Below are 19,845 nucleotides of genomic sequence, written 5' to 3' on the forward strand. Positions count from 1 at the left end.
CCAGTTTTCACACCTATTTTGGCTTTTTTCCTCAAGTCAATCTGAAAGATTTTATAAATAAGACACTTTAAAAAAAACTCGGGGTTGGGGATTTAGCTCAGTGGTAGAGCGCTTGCTTAGGAAGCGCAAGGGCCTGGGTTCGGTCCCCAGCTCCGGAAAAAAGAACCAAAAAAAAAAAACAAAACAAAAAAACAAAAAAAAAACTCCATGATTTAAATGTTATTCTAAATATGTTTAGTATTTAATAACAATATCCTAAATTTGCTAAATGTAATTAAAATAGTAAGAGATTAACTAACTTTATAAATAGTATAAAACTATAAAATTTTAAATTCTAAAATCAGGTACAGCAGGATCAAGTTAAAATGCCGAAAGCAGGGCTGCAGAGATGGCTCAGCTACTCTCTCTGAGGTCCTGAGTTCAACTCCTAGCAGCCTGCTCACATAGTGGTGGCTCACAAACTCTGTAATGGGATCTGACGCCCTCTTCTGTGTGTCTGACCACATTAACCATGTACTTATATACATAAAATAAAGCTTTAAAACATACCAAAACCAGTTTGTGAATAGATTTTAATAAATACACTTAGTCACTCATATACGTATTGTGCATAGAATCCAATTATGAGAAGAAAGAAATGTGTCAGACTAGGATAGGCTAAAAGTGAATAAAAGCTGGTAAATAGCAGATAATGCCCAGTAACATGATTAAGATTCTTTGTCTTCATTCTAAATGTATTTATTACACGCTGTCTGCATGCTTGGTCTCATTTTACTAATTAAGACCCATATTTTACAGAAGAATGGACAGTAGACAAAATCTGAGACAAAGACAACCAAAGCACATATATCTACACAAGAATTCACATACTGTTTAACAAACTATATGTATGTACATAGGTATGTGTGTGTGTGTGTATGTATGTATGTATGTATGTATGTATGTATATCAAAAACAAATACACACAAAGCATTCAGTAAAAACATGGACCAAACTGATATATGTAAGTTTGCAGGAGAAAACCTTAGTAGTTGGATTCCAGACAGTCCTGTTTATAATTGTTAATTTTATCCCATGTGTGGACAACTGAAAGCTTCTAACATGAAAGTTATGAAATACGTTAACTGATCATCACAAAAGTACAAAAGTCCACTTAATCATTCCATTACCTCAAAGATTTCCTTGAACAACTCCAATGCTAACACAGCACAGTTGTCAGCTCCATCCAAGGGTTGGCTTAACCAGCGAAGTAGCGCCACAATAGGTTCTAAGCTCTTAGGAGAGCGGCTTCCCAGAATGTTGTTGCCAGATGGAGGCTGTTCAAACATCATCTGACTGAGAACATGGCGCAGCTGAGTCACTGCACAGAATGCAAGAAGTAATTCTAAAACCTGTGCAATATAAAGCCTTCATTAAATACAACTTCACTGGACTTTAAGAGACAAAGCATGTGATCACATGGAAAATGCCACACACAACACTCTGAAAGAAAAATGTAAAGTCGCTTACACTTTGCGATGCTCTCATTCTGATTTCAATATTGGTTACATGAGTGTGAGCAGTTTCTAAATATACAGAGGGCAGCATATCTAGATTTTCCTACGCGTTTCAGTGTTTTAAAAAGTATAAAATAAAATGTCATGCTTTTACATACCTTTGAAGAAGAATCAGGGTCTTTCACATTTAGAAGCCCTAGTACTTGATTAAGACATGAAGAGAAGTGCTCATACCTAGGTTTAAAAATATGCATTAAGTGACAAAAGGGGAAGAATTGTAGGCAAGGAAAACATGATTCGATCAGGACATTATTATGCACAAGTACGCAACTCTCAAGCTAGAAAAATGATACACCAAATGTCTTTACAATGTCTACATAGATATTCACTGATTTGTGACAGTTTTATACCACCAAACCCACCTCAACTTAAACTACTCCATGTAAAAATGTATTGTTTGCAACCTCAGAGCACAGCAGCGCAGTACATGGTGGGTAGCTGGTTGTTTACCATTATGATCTGAGGGCTGGACTGCAGCTGCAGCTTCCGGCCACTGTCTAGCACTCTAAGGGGCCAGGCATAAAGCTGCAGTGTGGCCAAGGCTTGGATCTGGTTATTTACCTTGAACACTACCAAAGTGACAGAATGATGGAAAAAAGTTAGAGTTAGAACACACGGGTAAATAAAAGGTGTGAAAAGTGACTAGGAAGTGTTGAATCCGCTGAAGATGACAGGATGAGGCTTATAGCACATAAAATAAAATGTTTAAGAACAGAAAAGTATGAACACATAAGGACACATTTGTCTAGGTGTGCAAGTATGAGGGAGCTCTGTGAAGATGGAATTTGTCTTGGGTTTTGGATTTGAAACAAAGATAAAGTGAGCTTGTGCATGAACAGTATCAAGAGGAAGTGACACATACGTGAGTGAGACAATGGAGGAATCAAGAAAGGAAGCTAACAGAGTAATTATGGGGTCTGGCTCAGGGAAAACACTGCTTTTCTCATATCTCATTAGAAACCCAAGACTGTTAAGACTGCAGAAAGACTCAGGGTTGAGGTTGTAACAAACTCATGTATGGCAGCAAACAAGAGCTGATGGAGGTCTTGGGGTCTCTCCTGAAAGGAGTGGTGATGGTGCAATCTCACAGCGATGCTATGCAGAGTCACTTCTCTGCCCTCCTGGGAGCATATCCAAAAGACAATTTCAATTTACCTCAAAGCTTTTAAGTAAGCGTTATGTGACTGCTAGAATAGAAACATGGATACTGAAAAGCTCACAACAGACAAAAATAAGATAACCAAAGAGAAGGTATTCTGAAGGAAAACCAAAATACCCTTATCCATGAACTACTGACTTGATACACAATCTTATCACAGACATTTAGTAAAAGATGAAATGCTAAAGAAAATGTGTCTTGTTTTTCAGAACTCTAGCTATCTGTGGTAATTTTTCCTCTAGGTATATTTGTTAAACTTCTTGATTTTGTTTCTGGAAAATCAGGAATTATTTAACTTCCTACTGGTGCCAAGACTCAATTTTTCTCACTCTTTGAACAATGCAGGTGCTCAATAAATGTTTTCTTATTTGGAAATGAGTTACTTTAACTTTTCGAAGTAATTTCTTAATTTAACATTCCAATACAACTTAAGCACTGAGAAATAAGATGATAAAATCAAGGTCTGGAGAGATGGTTGTGGTGTAGGGGTCAACTGCCAGCACCCACACTGGGGAGCTCACAGCACTCATGGCTGTAGTTCTAGGTGGTGTGATAGCCTCTTCTAGCCTCTACAGGCACCAGGCACATACATGGTGCACATACATGTAGGCAAAACCCAATAAAAACTAAGTAAAAATAATTTGCAAAACAATTTTGAAAATCTACAAGAAAGTCTCTGATGCAATGAAGTCTTCAAAAATAAATGCACCCAAGTTTCAAAACAAATGTGACAGGAAGCACCCAGAGACAAGACGTCACTGCTATGGAGCAGGAGAGATGGTTTAACCACTGGGAGTGCTCTCTGCCACAGGATCTAGGCTCACTTCCCAGCATCCACAACACAGCTCCTAGATGTCTCCTACTGCAGTGCCAGGCATCCTCTTCTGGTTTTCACAGGCACCAGGCACGAAGAACACTCATGTACACAACATTGAAAATAATCTGAAAGTAAAATGTGTTATGGATAAGTAACATACCTGGTTAAATAGTCAGCAATTTTAGGATTTTTAAGGAGATCCATGAGTAGATCAACTGAGTACTTTCTTGTTAGGGTACCATCACCATTTATGAGAATATTAAATATTAGTTGGAAAGTCTGATGAATGTTTCGAGCATGAAATAGCTTTGGAAAATTGGGAAAACTTTATTAGACACAAGAAACTGTAAGTTAACATCTTAGTGATTTTAAAATGTCAAACACTATGAACTCAAAATTATTTTCATAAATAGGAAAAAAAAGTACCTTTTCCCCCACTTCTTCATTGAGTGTCAAACTGGATAATATTGAAAGTGCAAACACAACCACAGTCAGACTGCTGTGTGCAAGGAAGCTTATGAGAGTTCGGTAAAAAGATTTCACATTACTCTGAAGGAGAAAAGAAAATGAATTACAAGTGTACGCAGTGGACAAACTTATTAAACATTATTATGAACTTTTCAATGCATGACTGTTAATTTTTAAAAGAATGAGTGCCCTAAAACAATATTTTTAAACAGAGAGGAGTAGAAATTCAAAGATTGTTTGATATACACAGAATCTAGGAGAAAGTTTTCTTTTTCTGGTAAAGGTGCCCAAATAGCATATGCAAGCCCCAGGTTTCACAGTCAGCAATGGAAGTTTAAAAAAAAAAAAATAGAAAGGAAGGAAGGAAGGAAGGAAGGAAGGAAGGAAAGAAGGAAAGAAAAAGAAAGCAAGCAAGCAAACTTAAAAAAGCAAATTAAGAAACTTGGGGAGAATTTAGGGAAGTTACTACCCAACTTACCAAAGTTTTTATTTGTGTTTGAACAGAAAGATTGTGCCGACAGAGATTTGCCAGCAGTCCTAGACAGGGCATAGTTAGCTCATCTTCAGAAGACTGACTGTTGTAAAAACAGAAAGCATGGTGTTCACTCTCATTAGTCAGTACTTAAGTTCCTTCTAACAAGTAAAAACAAGATGAACATATCTGAATAATACTATTTATGTTTTGAAACTAAATTATCCTATTTAACTGTGCCACAGAAATACAGAAATAACTGTTAGAATGACTATGATAGTTTATCATGATCACCTGTAAAGGGGATAGAATGTTCACCTTGATTAATATTTTTCTTTCTAAATTAAGTTGTTACATTTTACTTATGAAAATTAAACCTGCTTTATATACTCAACCCTTGAAATCAGCCAAGTGGAGTAAACAAACAGCGATCTTAGTTTAAAAAACAAGAAAGCACGGTTGGTAAGATGGCTCGGTAGGTTAAGAGCACTTACTGCTCTTGTAGAGGACCCTAGTTCTGTTCTCAGCACCCACATTGGACAGCACACAGCTGCCTATAACTCCAGCTCCAAATGCCTGAGCTCTCTTTTGTCCTCTACAGGCACACATGGTGTATCACAAATACGTTCTCAGGTACAACACATACACATAAAGAAGTGAGTAAATCTTTATTTTTAAGCTAGACAACATTACTCAAGGAGAAATATCTACCACATAGTTTCAGTTTAAAAATAAGACAACAAATTATCTAAGTACATGTTTTGTTGCATACTTACATATGACCAATCAAGAATGTAATTAAGTCATCTATATGGGCACCAGAGTGGAAGAATTTGACATTATATGTTAATCTCTGCAGCAGTTGAATGCACTGAAATTGAGAAAATAATTGTGAGTAAACAAACGCATGAAAACAGATTGGCTACTTATAAAAGTGGACTACTGCACACATTTGAGCACATCATTTGAGGAACCAAATAGAACAAGAACCAGGCCAGTTCCTAATTCTAATTTTATTTGAAATATATATCCTAAGAACCTTGGAAGTCATTCTTAGTTTATCTGTTTCTACATATATTTTCTCAAGCCTTATCATTGGTACAGTTTGAGTGGCACCTAACTGTGTCCATGAAGGGTGGGTTCTGTGATTTAACCTTAGTTCCTCAGGAGGGAATTATAGGAGGTGTCAGGTCTCTGGCAGTTAGGGCCTGACTAGAGGTTTTTAGGTCACTGGAGGTATGATGTATTTCCCATGTGACCCCGTGCGTAGTTCTCAAGAGTGCAAAGTGTTAAAAGGAACAAACCTGGTCCCAGTATCTCTCTGACCTTACCTGAGGTATGATCACATCCTACCCTTCCCACTTGCCAGAAAAGCCTTTGACAGGTCTATGGTTATGTAGATGGCATGGGCTTGAACCACCTATGGGATAAATACATCTTTTCCCTCATCAGATGGACCATTTTAAGTGCTCGGCTGTGGGAACCAAAGCTGACCAGAATCATCTACCCTGTTCCCTTACTTACATTAAAACTTGTGGTTGAATTAGCTTGAGGATCTATTTTTCCTCCTATATGTTATCTCTATAACTGCATGTCAGTTTAATTGGTCATGTTTTCCTTCTCTTGCAGATGATCACGTTTTAGATTCAATAAAATGATGGGTGCAAGAGTTTTCAAATTATGCTAACAAAGACTAAACCATAGCTCTAAATTTTGTTATGATGTTTCTTCAATAGTCTGAGACTACATACCAACCCAAATTATAATTTTAAGACGAATAGTTCACACTTCAAAATGCACACATCTTTGTTTTTAAGTGAGTTTTAAGTTAAAGTGGTAATAATGCAGATCTGGTCTCCTCTGTTCCCTTCTCAAGAAATATTTACACAGTGAGTATGTGTCCAACCAGATCTAACAAGAACTGTATATGATCACGCTGTCATCAAGTCAACTGTAACACAGCAGTAAAAGGTGTTAGCAGTTTTGGTCTGAGGATAAAAAAGGGAGACCAGGTAACAGTGAACGTGAGGATTTGTATACCTGTAAAAACACTGAATTATTGTGGCACGTGCTGCTCCGACAAACCACTCCCGACAACACACTATTCAGATTGTAGATATTCTGAAGACAGTCTCGGGTTTCATTATCTATAGCTGAAAGTTAAAATAAAATGGCATAAAATATATCACTCTTACATGTAGAAATCATTCAACGAAAGTAAAATAATTTGTTATATTATCTTGATATCACATGAGCTAGCTGTTTAGTTTGGTGTTTTGAGTCACTCTGCCCAGACTGGCTTGGAACTCATGGCAATTCTTCCTGTTTCAGCCTCTGGGGTGCCGAGGCTACAGGATTAAGTTACCACAGTGGTTAAGACAGATTTCTTCTTTTATTTAATGCCCACTAATTTCAAAGGACAAATGTTTTCTACATAGAATAGCAAAGAAAAAAACTTGTTTTACATATGTATAGAAACTTGGCTCTTAAAATAATGTAATAGCTGGTGATATATGTCTATAATTATCACACTTAGGCTGAGGCAAGAGAAATTTGACTTCCAGCTCAGTCTGGGTTACATGCTATGGGCAGTCAGATTATCATTTCAAGTTCTTTTATGAACCCAAATACTTAAAATATAAAGCTTACTACTTAAAAAATATTAATTTAATTAATTTAAATTAGAAATATACATATCAAGCCATTAACTAAGATTGCATCCCTAAAGGTAAAAAGGATAAGAAAGGCTGGGATAACAAATAAAAAACAGGGGCTGGAGAGATGGCTCAGCGGTTAAGAGCACTGACTGCTCTTCCAGAGGTCCTGAGTTCAATTCCCAGCAACCACATGGTGGCTCACAACCATCTGTAATGGCGATCTGATGCCCTCTTCTGGTGTGTCTGAAGACAGCTACATGTACTCATAAAATAAATAAAGCTTTAAAAAAAAATAAATAAAAAACACCATTTTACTCTTATCTGTGATGTATAATATGACAGCTACTTGTCAATATGCAATTATTTAAATTAAGATCAATTAGAATGAGATTCTGCTCCATAGACTTCAAATGCTAAGAAGCTTAAAGGATAATACAAAATCAGAATATTTATCATCAATAATACTTTGATTGTTCTGCTAAACAATGCAATGTCTATCTCTGCTAAAACTTGAATACTAAGCATACCTGAATATTATAACCATATATAAAAGTATCCAACACCTCTGCACACACACAAACCAACGGGGGAATGACTAATAGATGGACTTAAAATGAAACATAAAAGGAATAGAAAAGCTACTATAGTTTATCTTTAGTTCTAAGTTAAATGTAGTTTATCACAGAAGAATAACTGATTGGTAGATATGTCTTTCTAGTTGATCTCCTTAACATTGGCACTACGTTCATGTGGCTTCTGGTTGTTTTAACATTCAATAGAATGTCATTTCCCAAATGCATTCTTTTCCGTGGAACCTGAAAGTCTTTGATATATGGCAGATTCTTTGACCCAATAATTTTAAAACATGATTATTTATATGTGCCTATAATATACATGTGCCTATATATCTGCTATCTATCTATCTATCTATCTATCTATCTATCTATCTATCTATCTCTATCTATCTATCAATCATTCTGTCTGTCTGGAGGGACTTTGAGAGATCTGTAATAATAACTCTAAAAGGTTCTACAATTAATCTTTTGAATGTAAATCATTCTTTAAGAAATTCTATAATTCTATCTGGCTTTTAAAAATATTTTCATAGTCTTCCAAACTCAGAAAAAGAAACCATGAATACATTACCCAGTTGAGACAGCAAACTGATAATACTTAAGATCAGTGAAGCACTTATGTTTGGGTCTTCAAGAAGTTCTACAAGGCAGCTCAAGCATTCGCTTGGTAATATCTGCTGTGATGTAAACAGTCGTGTGAGCTTTTGTCCAGAAACTACCTATAAAACAGGAAGCAAATGTGTTAAGGGCCGGCAATTTCTATATCAATTTTCTAAAGTGTTACTTAGACCTTCTTTCCCAGTTTAGAAAATTCACACCTTTTGTTCATTCTGTGCACAAACAGAATTCTTCCTCCTGCTGAATTACCTATATTATCTATATGATATTGAACACAGGCTAAGATGTGCACTAGAACCAACTAGATTTATTATTCTGAAGTCTAGTATATTCACTCCATCTATTTTGAAAATGAAATGTGAAGCCAATGGACAGCTAATGACTGCTTTCAGGTTGAATCTAGAAGCTAGGGGATTATATAGAAATATTAGTAAAGAATATTTTAAAATGGAGCACAGATAAAAGTTTTTAATAGTTTTTACTTTTCAATCCAGTTATTTTAGTGAGGGAGATTCTCTATAACCTGGTATTTAGTCAAACAATGTTATTTTAGAATTAGACTAATGCATCATCATACTAAAGGTCACATCTCAGCAGACTGCTTCAGTAACCCTCTAATTACTAGAGTCTAATACCTCTTTCTGTATCTCACTTTTACTGTTCCATTTTCTTACCAAGATTTGCTCTGGGAGTTTCACATTACCTATTCCCTAGTAGAATGTATTGTAACATTATTTAATTAGTCTGAAAGATGGAAAAATATGTCCAAATTTTAAAAAAAAATCACACAAACTGTTAACTTATCTTGGAATCAACAATTTTCTGAACATGGTTTCTTTCATCTATTAATATTTAGCTCTCTAGAAGATAAAGACATTTTCTGTTTTAAACACGACTAGTGCCAAACATGTAACTCAACAATAGTCTAGCATGTAGTAATTAGTTAACACGAGGTTAAAAATTCAATTTCTATTAACTGAAACTAGTTTGTTTTAATGCTAATACATAGCACCTAATCTGGCCATGGCACTGACCTAAGTGCTCTATACCTGGTCTATAAGATGGGTGCTCTGACTCGATTTGTTTTTGAGCAAACTGAGGCCTACACTGATGATAAAAAAGCACAACTCAGATTTATACCCCAAAGAGTTGAATCTATTCCTTTAAAAACTAGTCACATGGTCAGTGATATGAAATACTATCATCAAATACCAGACTAGGCTAACTTTGTCCGGCCTGTCATGAATGAAATGGCTCAAATTATAGGTTTTGTGTGGCGTTATAAAGTCGCACTATGGCAGCAGCAGTTCAGAAGAATGACTAATCCTGTTCTCACAATATACATTTGTGTATCCTCAGAAACTGGTGCTGTGACATCAAAAACACAGTATTACTCTCATAAAAGGTAACTACTAAGAACTAAGGATGTACCTGGTTGGGTGATGGCAAAATCAATACATTGCAAGTAAGTAAAATGCTAGTCTTTTTGAAAACTATTTTAGCAGTGTGACATGATACTGAATGTGTGCTAGATGCCTCAGCAGATAGGTGCATGGACTGCTCTTGCGGACAACCTGACTTCGAGTAGCGGCCCCTCAAGCAGCTCACAAGTCCACCTCCAGGGAATAGAGCCTTCTGTCTTCTGAGGGTCCTGCACACACATGCACATACATCACACATACACAACGTGTTTAAAGAATATTAAAATAACAAAAAGGGGGACATAAGCCTTTATGACCTAATGGTTCTACTGGTAGGTTTATAAATGACGATTGGATTCAACCATAGTAATAAAAATGTTGGACTGGACTGCACTCATTCATAATTCTGTTCAGTCCTGAGAAAAAAATACAAACGATTTTTGGATCTGTGGAATACTTACATAATTGTACCTACACATAATATAAATAGGAGTCCTGTTAGTACATGTAACCTGAATGAATTGCCCTGATTGCTCAATACTCAGCAAAAGCAACCAAATGGACTTAGAAGATAGGCACTTGTGACAGCCATTCCCAGTTGTCATCTAGACTACATCTGGAATGAACTACAATCCAGAAATGGAGGGCACACCTGCCCAGATCTGGAGGCTGGAAGACACAGTCTTCAGAGCCAGAAATCGACATGGGATGACATGCTTTTGATATGCTTTTGATCCAGATCTTGAGGCATAGCAGCCATGAAAAGCGTAGGCCCAGATTGAGGTAAATCTCCTGAGTTCAAGGCCAGCCAGGAAAGAGCGAGTTGCAAATCCAGGTGTGATGGTACATACCTTTATGGTCTATACCTTTCACTGGAGGCCTACATAAGGACAACGGAAAATGGAAGCCTCACTCTTCTTTGCCTGCTTAACTTGCTAGTTGGAACCTACTTCTTCAGGATTCCAGTTTATACGGAAGACCAGCTGAAACAAACACTCGTGGGAGTGTACAACTATGAGATTCTCGGACTTCCCATCCACAGCTCCCCATTGTTGGGTTAGTTGGAGTGCAGACTTAAAGTCATTACAATAAATCCCCTTAATGTACGGGGATAGTCCATAAGTTCGGTGACTCTAGAGAATCCTGACTAATACAGCACCTTAAAAAGATCAGTAAAACACACACACGCACACATACAGTGATCAGCACCTTAAAAAAGATCAGTCACACACACGCACACAAACACTGCGATCGCTTGCACCCTGAAGCCTCCTAGTTCGGGTCAAGACCACAGTCCCCTCCTGGCACTCACCCGAAGCGCACAGCATCACCAGTGCAAGGACAGCGAAGCGGCTGCAGGGCTGTCCAGGGCCAGACCGCCACTAGCCAGCCCAACAATAACGGGATTACTGAAGGGGACACCCACTCGCGCCCCAAAACTCCTTACCTCCAAGTGCCTCAGAAGCTGAGTGGCGTTCGCCTCCGACTTAACGGCTTTGTACTGACTGATGCTCAGGAGCAGGGACTTCAAGCAGGCGGTGGAATCCATGCCGACGGGCTGGACTGTCAGCGACAACAGCCCAGCAGCTCGCCTCGGTATCCAGCTGTCGCCGCGCTTTTTTTGATTTTTTTAAGCTCCACCCCTCCCGCACCCGGCTGCTTCCTGTTCCGGTCGGACTCCGGAAGTCCCTGAGCTGTCTCCGGGACTGCTGCCTGTGATTGGCAGGGTGGGCCTAGGTTCAAGGCGCTGGGGTTGCGGGAAGGTGGCTGGGAGCCGCCCCCCGCCCCACCTCCGCAGCCCCCTTCGGCCGAGAGGCCGCGAGGTTTCAGCTGGAGGTCCGCGAAGACGCGGGATCTCGCGAGACACGCTAGTGCTGCTCAACCTGTGGAGGGCCTCTGGGATGCACGGGGGTCCCTGGGCCGCGCGGGCTCTGTTCCCCGGGCCTTTCCTCGGCCTTTGCGCTGCGGGGTCTGCTTTCCGTCTGTGCCTCAGCCTCAGCCCGAGACACGGTCGCTTCCCCCTAGTCTAGACACGGTGAGGAACTCAGAGCAGTATCTGTGGGGCTTAGGTTTGTCGCGGCGGGGGAGGGGCCTCAGGCTCTCCAGCACCGGTCCCTTGTGTCCACAGACGACTTGCACGGGGTGAAGCCTGTGGCGGCCCGGTTCCCGTGACAAGTTAGCCGTGGCTTTACAATACGATTTCTCAAGACTCGACAGAGAGAGAGAGAGCACCCCGGAGTTGCTCCCGAATGTGTTCATTCGCATCAGCGTTGATTTCTATAGGATAAGGGGTTTGTTCTTGTCTGGCATGATTATTTTGCACATTTCTGTGGCGTCAAAAAAAAAAAAAAAGTGACACGGTTGAGATTTTTTTTTTTAATCAAAGGTACTGTGCACGGATATATAACGAAGTGAGTCAGCAACTGGTTTAGGAGCTTAAGCTAGGTTGTGGAATATACTACATGCCCATTTGACTAAGAACGTCTGAAATGTGTGAATTTGGGAAACGCTTTTTTTTTTCTTTCTCGTTTGCATGGGTACCCTTTAAAGACGTCACCAATTTTGATATGAAGCAATAAAAGTAAAGCTAACTGATGACTGAAAATGATTGTGCTGTTGAGATGTTCACGTAAGAATTTGTAGCTAATGTATTCATTCGTGCATTCGTTCATTCCATTTTAAACAACTACATATAACGGACTAGGGATTGACTGTCACTCAGAACAAAGATGAGGATGTGCTGCCTGCAGAGAAGCAACCATCTAATAATAGTCTAAATTGAAAAGTACTGTTGTAACTCACTAATAAACGAGAAATGCATCATCAATAAAACGTAGAGCCAGTTTGCCTATAAATATTTTTGCATCTTTCTCTTTGTGTCTCATTTTACCGCTTCAATCTTTCCGTGAAGTGAAAACTAAGAGTAGTCTGTTTTACATGATAGTTTATTCAATCAATTCTTATTTGAGCTTCCACACTGGAATGGACACCGTTCTGGTCACTATATACTTAGTCTGTGGACATTGGGTTTAACAATCTAGTGATAAGACTGTAATAAGCCAAGGAGAAAAAAACAATCTAGAATAATGGTGATCAGAACAGGAAAAGAAAAGGTCAGAATAGACCTCACTGGAAAATTGTGTGCTCGCGCTCTCTCTCTCTCTCTCTCTCTCTCTCTCTCTCTCTCTCTCTCTCTCTTTCTCTCTCTCTCTTTCTCTCTCTCTCACTTTCTCTTTCTCTCTCTCTCTCTCTCTCTCTCTCGTGTGTTCTCTCTCGTGTGTTCTCTCGTTCTCTCTCTCTCTCTCTCTCACACACACACACACACACACACACACACACACACACACACACACACACACACACACACACACACACACAGAGTCTTGAGGAAATACTTTGATGTGTGCCAGGTGGAGCTTAAATTAGTTTCACCTGTTTTTAATGGCATGGAATTAGGAAACAAAATTACCTGTAAAATTAAGCTTCATAGCTTGTATATTAATAGAACTTGCATCAATAGAATAGCAAGTGTTGATTTCTGGTTTTCTAAACCCTTGTAGACTACATTTGAAAAATGTCAACTCTTTCTCCATATTTAAATTTTTATTGATATAAAGTTATATTTATTATTCCCTCAGTCTCTTATAATTTTAGATTTCCATTTTGACTCTAGTTTCCTTTGTTCTGCTTTTGAGGACTTTATTGATTTTTACTAACTTTACAGGCACTATCTTGCATTTTGTTAATACTTTTTTTGTTCCAGAATTACCAGGGTTTTTGTTTTTGTCTTTGTTAATTATGATATACACACAGTCATTACTTGTTCTTTTTCCGTTTTGTAAAAATTGGACGTGTAGTACATTTCTATAGGTGTATGTATGAAGATATATGTGGTTTTTTTGAGATTGAATCTCATGTAGCCTAGGTGGCCTTGGACTCACTACTTACTCAGGAATGATTTTGGACTCTTCTGTATTTCCTATCTCTTGAAAGTGCTGGGATACCTAGCATGTTCTGTTATATCAGCTTATAGTGTGTTTTCAATATTTTATGTCAAGAATTTTTAAAGACACTCGCTAAAGCAATGGTCTTTTATTTTGTGTTAAAATATGTAAAATCATATTAACAAGCTAAGTATTCATCAAATATTTCAAAGGGTTTGTCTTAGTTAAGGTTTCTATTGCTCCGATGAAACACCAAGACCAAAAACTACTTGGGAGGGCAAGGATTTATTTGGCTTATGCATTTCGAATCACAGACCATTGAGGAAAACCAGATGAAGGGGCCATGGGATGGTGCTGCTTACTGGTTTGCTAATTGTGGCTTTTTCAGCCTGAGCCCTCTCACAGAAGTCACTAATTAAGAAGCTACCTTATAGGATTGTCTAGTGTCCAGTCTTTCAGAGACTCAACTGAGGTCCTTTTCACATGACTCTAGGTTGACATAAAAACTAGCCTGGACAGAGGTTGAAGTCTGTCGGGGAGTTAAGTGTTACTAGGAACAATAGAATGTTACTAGGAATACATTCTAGATGAAAGCCAGTTTACTCATTCTTCAAGGATTAGCATAAAATCCTTCCTTAAGATTTTATTACTGTCTGTGGTTTACGTTTTGCCTAGTCTCTTGAATTTATAATGCAGGAAAGAAGCATGAAAGAAATAGTGCTTGCTTAGTATTTAAAGTCCAAGTTATGGATCATTAGCTGATTTAGTTTTGTAAGAAATGAGAAGTATTGACTTCAATACTGAATAGTAACATCAAATTTTAAAATAACCAGTATTTAATATTAAATCAGTCTGAATGAAGGCACTGATTACAGTGTTTATAAACTGTAGAATTTCTAGAGTATTGTGTTATAGGGATCATTCTACAAACCAAAGACCCACTGTTCATTCATCCTTCTATCATGTACTTCTTGAATAGTTATGTAGATTCTGAGAACACAATGGTAAATTTTTTCCCAAGTAGAGTTTTTGTTTTAATTAGAGATATAGGTAGTATATGAGGCAAATAATTATGAATGATAATATGTGTTTGAGTGAAAGATGCAGAGAAGAGGGGTAGGATGGTGTAAAAGACTGAAATGTTATAAATTTTGATTGCAGTTTAGAGAGATGATTTGTAGTAAGAAACAACACAGTTAAAAAATCAGAATGATGTATTTCTTGTCTGAGTTTGGGGGTTGACTGTAGTTAGTTGGATTTAAGTTAAAGCTGCTTGATTATGTCTAGTCACTTATTTTGTGGGATTATATTATGTCAACAAGTCCATTTGGAGGTGTTGGTATTATATTAAATTTATTAATAGTTAAAGATATTTAATTGTTTTATTATGGAAAGAAATCAAAGCTTCAAGGCTAAATTCTATAGAGGTCAATAGGGATAGAAAAATTTCTTAAATCTAAACTTCAAAATAGTTAAGTATTTAGAGATTGGAGAGACATGGAAAAACCTTAAAGCTGACTAAGAGGAGGCTGCTAGAGAAAGTGCTCTGCTAATGGCCATCTTAGTTCTAAAAGAGCCTATTTACTGCTTGTTGACCACTAAAGAAGCCTTGGTTAGTAGAACAGTCCTAATGTACTTACCAGCATCTTCTGCTTTTACAACTTTTGGTGTATGCAGGATAGGTAACATTTGTTAAATGAATATTTGAGTGTTTAAGCTATGTCAGGTTACAAATGACCTTCTGACTTGCAAAACTTGCATTCTACTGGGCCAAATCTAAAATAAGGAATTATATAGTGGGTAGATATTACAAATGTTTCTTTTTAAATCTAAATTCTAAAACAAGGGGGTTATTAGTACATATCAATGGGAAATAGAACAAATGTTTCATTACCTAGGTTCCAAAACAAGGGGTTTATTCATAGGCATTAACAGCAAATACAACAAATGTTTCATTTACCTAGGTTCTAAACATTGATGGCAGAGAAATCCAGTAGCAAATGGCAGGTATTGAAGCAGGTGATTATTTAGAACCATGTCCCTGTTACAACAATAACTTTTCAAATACTGGTAGTAAACTTTACCCAAGATAGCTTTTCATCTTTTACTCAAAGCCTGTTATATGAAATTTCTAGAATATTATTCCTATTTTTTCAGAAATATTAGCCTTTATTACAAAGCCAAAGTGCTAAAAAGAAAAACAAAAAAATTATCTCTTCCATTGACATAACAGGCACATCCCCATAATGATGCTTGAACATTGATGTGTGTGTGATGCTGGTCCAGTAACATTATACTAAACTGAAAGCTGAATGATCTCTTCCTAAGACCATAGTTGCCACAGTGTCATAATGCAACACATTACACAGCAACATCATATGAAACTAGCACATACTGTTATGCATGACACAAATAAACTACTAGTGATTCATGTGTTTACTGATCCATACTTTTTTCATTACCATTAGTATTCATAATAAAAAAAGCTTAATAGTATGTGCCATGTAAAACCGGAGTATCATCATATATCTGTTATTTACGAAATCATATTGAGGCCATATTGTGTATTGATGATCTTTTACCATGTTCGTGCAACAACAGTGGAATAACTTAATACATATATCTAGTATCCCTTTTAATAAGAGTTATATGACTATTCTGTTTCCTTTACCAACTGTGAATTATTAAAATTTAGCTATCCTTATTGGTCAAGCCATAAAACTCACTTTTCACTTTTGAAATGTAGTTATGACTTTTCTTCCCATACATTTTACAGAATTCAAATCTGTGTTAAGAGTAGAGGTCTTGACGATTTGAATAAGTGTTTCCCCCATCTTCATATCAAATTTTATATATTACAATCCAAATATTGCCTTGACTTTTTGTTTCACACAATTAACACAAATTTTTAAAGATACAAGAGACGAACATGTCAGAGTATAATAATCATTTTAAAACTTTTTAAGACCTGCTTCTTTGAATAGAGTAAAATTTCTAGTTAAGTTTATGAAATGAGTAGGTTCTTATTTTGTGAATGAAAGCAAGAAGATTTTTTAAGCAAGCAGTGGATATGTCAACTATATAGACAAATTCTAGGAATAGTAAAATTTTAGGTTTTTTTCTTATTCATTTTATGTAAGCTTAATACCTACATATAATTAACAGGTTAATTGATTTTAATATTTTCAGTATGTTCTCAAGCTTTTAGTGCTTTAGGGATGTATGATCAAATAAAATTTTTATTTCTTTTTTAAAACTAGTTAACTTTGAGAGTTCATTCAGATAGGTTTGAATTATTCATTCCAGTACCACAGGTAGTATTTGGCACTAAGTGTTCTGATTTACTTCTTAATAAGAAAAATGCCTAGCAAAGGTGAATATGACTAGTTCACTATGAAATATTATATATAATTAATTATATTTGTATATTATTTGCTGGACAATAATAGCTCATATACTTTTGTTTCTGATTGTGTATGTGCAGACTTAGCTGAATTCAATCTGCATACTTAGCTTATATAAAGTCTGGTATGTCTAGAAGTCATGGAGAATAGTGGAAGGAACATGGATTTTGCATTTCAATTTTCTTACATGGTGGAGCAAGTAGGAGGTAGATGGAAGGTAGGTCTTGTTATAGATAGAAAGAAAGCCAAGTGCATGAGGGTCTGTCACTCCTTTGATTGTTGCTGTCTTTTCCTTTGTTATATCTTATTTCCCTTTGGTCACTATTATCTAACTATAACGACACTCTATTTTTCATTTGCTCTATCCATTGCTTCCCATCTATATATGTGAACAACATGCTTTTGGTAGAGCTATTTATAAGTATTTTAAACTGAGGAGTAGGTAAATAGACAGGTTTTTTTTCCCCATGACATCTTAACCTATATATCTATTATAGGTATATTACAAATACTAAAATTAAATATTCCTATCATGTAGATGCTGTGATCAGAATATAAAATATCCCCATAGGCTCATGTATCCCTTCACCTCTTCATCCCCAGCTGGTGGCGCCGTTTGGGAAGGCTATGGAATAAAGGAGATAAAGCTTTGCTGGAAGAGGTGGCTGACTGAGTACAGGCCTTGACATTTTATTGCCCCCATTTCCTATTCACTGTTTCCTGACTGCAGATGCCGTGTGACTGGGTAGCAGCCTTCTGATTCTAAATGTCCTACCTTCCCTGCCATGATGGAATGTATCTCTTCAAGCTGTAAGCTAGAATAAACTTTAAATTGCTTTTTGTCCAATACTTTATTTTGCTACGAAAAAGGTAATTCAATAGATTTGACTATGTAAGTGCAGAATCAACTGGCTATCTTTAAATAGAATAAAAGATGTTTATAACTCAGATCTGTTTGTATTTGCCTATAATTTCAACAGATTCTTGGGAATCTGAGATTAAAATCATCTCTGGTTATATAACAAGATATGGTTTTCAAAGAAAATGAACAAAAAACAGATGTAGTTTGAATTTTTTCCCTTCTAAAGAAGTTGGCAGGCTGCAACCTAGTACTAAAGCTGACTGCGGTAACATCTTCACTCTGGTGGAATCTTTTTTTTGGGGGGGGGGGGTGAGCTGAGGCACTCTGGTGGAATCTTGACTCTGGAATTGTAGCCTAAGGAACTGAGGAAATTTCAGTTGCCCTATAGGAAACCAGCCTGTCGTTCTTCATTGAAGTAGTCTAAGCAAAAGGAATTTACCACATTAAGAACCACTAAGAATCTCTGCTGGTGTTTTCCCAGCATACTTAATCAATATTACAATACTTCAATATTTTTGTAAGGAATTCCCATCACTAAACGTCTTAATTGCCCTTAGCAAGTTTTCCATTGTCACTCTACTTTTTAAATTTTTTAGGGAAAAAAAACCTTTCTGAGTTGTCAGGCTGAACTTCCAGCTTGAGAGCCTCTTGCTATAGCCTCCTGAGTCTCTGGGATTATAGGCCTGTTCCACCGGGTTCGACTTTGAATTTTTAAGTAGCTATCACTTCTCGTGTCTGAGGAGTTTTAGTTTTTTCCTTTGGTAAAATTAAGCAAAATTAACAACCTAGCAGTGTCAGAATCTCCTTGTCAACAGACTCATAAACTTCCAGAGTATGTTTAAAGCTGGCATAAACTATTGAAATATTAATAAGTTGTCTATTCAAGGTTGTTTAAGGCAGCATTTCTATAATAGCAAAATTCTTCAGTGTCAAACTCAGAACAAGAGACGTTATAAGCAGTACTCTCGTAAAAAATGATACACTGGCTCAGAGGATAATAGATGTTTGTGTTTTGATAGGAAAATGGGAAGGGCTAAAGAATGAGTCTTACATTGCAGTTTATACCATATATAATATATGTGAAAAGCAATTTTTGTCTCATTTCTTAAATTTCACTATTACCATTGCTTCCTATACAATAGTGCTTTCCTATCACAGAAGAATGGAGGAAACATGAACTAATTTTGCCGTGCACCTAAACAGTGAAGTAAGGACGATGTTGATTATGATTTATGGTAGTGAAAATGGTTGTAGCAGAAACGTGTTTTATAGGGCCAAATATTTTTACAACATCATAAAGTACAGGTTTCATTATTTCCATTTTCAGATAAACAGACATACAGAATATTTTTTAATTTCAGATAAAGCTGGATAACTACTATGCTTAAGAGAGCACATCTGTGTATCGCAAAGTGGGTCCAAGGAGATAATTTGTCATTTCACTTTCTTCCAGACGTGTTATTTATTATCTGTACTTGTATAAATGTCATAATTAGAATGATCTTATTTTTCTTCCTGAGGACAAACTATTTCTATGTCAACTACTTAAGCTTCTTAGCACAATATATTCATTTAATTTAATCATTCTCAATCCAGCATAGTTTTGTGTTCCAGAGGATGAGATTTTGAAGTAGATTGGTTGACAATATGGGCTGACAGGAGGCAGTTAAGTTTACAAATGAAAAATTCTTAATAAAATTTTCTCCTAAATTGCTTTATTTTGAAGCCACTAGCATTGAGATGTGCGAAGTCTGCTTTAATTGTTCTCTATCCTGATAAGTTTTCCACCTGCATTCTGTAAGAGCCAGCGTGGGGAGGTAGAGAACTTGGGGGCCTTTGCACACCCTCTGAAGTGGGATCTTAATGAAAATTAGTCTACAGCTTGGGTAGGT

The 19,845-nt window shown here is 36.9% G+C and overlaps 2 protein-coding genes across 11 annotated transcripts in view; one reads left to right on the forward strand and one right to left on the reverse strand.

The window, feature by feature from the left end:
* The window catches only part of Cip2a (cellular inhibitor of PP2A), a 30,792-nt gene extending 19,454 nt beyond the window's left edge, over window positions 1–11,338 (reverse strand). Inside the window, 9 exon segments of one of the 2 annotated variants that reach the window (NM_001427687.1) lie at window positions 1,170–1,391; window positions 1,655–1,730; window positions 3,693–3,838; window positions 3,959–4,081; window positions 4,479–4,575; window positions 5,249–5,343; window positions 6,513–6,625; window positions 8,276–8,423; window positions 11,191–11,338. In NM_001427687.1, the coding sequence (NP_001414616.1) occupies window positions 1,170–1,391; window positions 1,655–1,730; window positions 3,693–3,838; window positions 3,959–4,081; window positions 4,479–4,575; window positions 5,249–5,343; window positions 6,513–6,625; window positions 8,276–8,423; window positions 11,191–11,292 (1,122 nt within the window). In that variant the 5' untranslated portion in view covers window positions 11,293–11,338. 2 annotated transcript variants of the gene reach the window in all.
* Window positions 11,339–11,613: 275 nt separating this feature from the next.
* Dzip3 (DAZ interacting zinc finger protein 3) overlaps window positions 11,614–19,845 on the forward strand; it is a 70,125-nt gene continuing 61,893 nt past the window's right edge. For 5 of the 9 annotated variants that reach the window (XM_017598153.2, XM_063270532.1, XM_017598155.2 and 2 more), the window contains exon 1: window positions 11,638–11,778. The gene's annotated coding sequence lies outside the window, so the exon portion shown is untranslated. Of the gene's footprint in view, window positions 11,779–17,694; window positions 17,962–19,095; window positions 19,161–19,845 lie in introns of all 9 variants that reach the window. The other 4 variants (XM_063270531.1, XM_017598152.3, XM_006248289.5 and 1 more) reach the window with 4 other exon arrangements.

This window comes from Rattus norvegicus, chromosome 11 (genome assembly GCF_036323735.1).
Source record: "Rattus norvegicus strain BN/NHsdMcwi chromosome 11, GRCr8, whole genome shotgun sequence".
Lineage (NCBI taxonomy): Eukaryota > Metazoa > Chordata > Mammalia > Rodentia > Muridae > Rattus > Rattus norvegicus.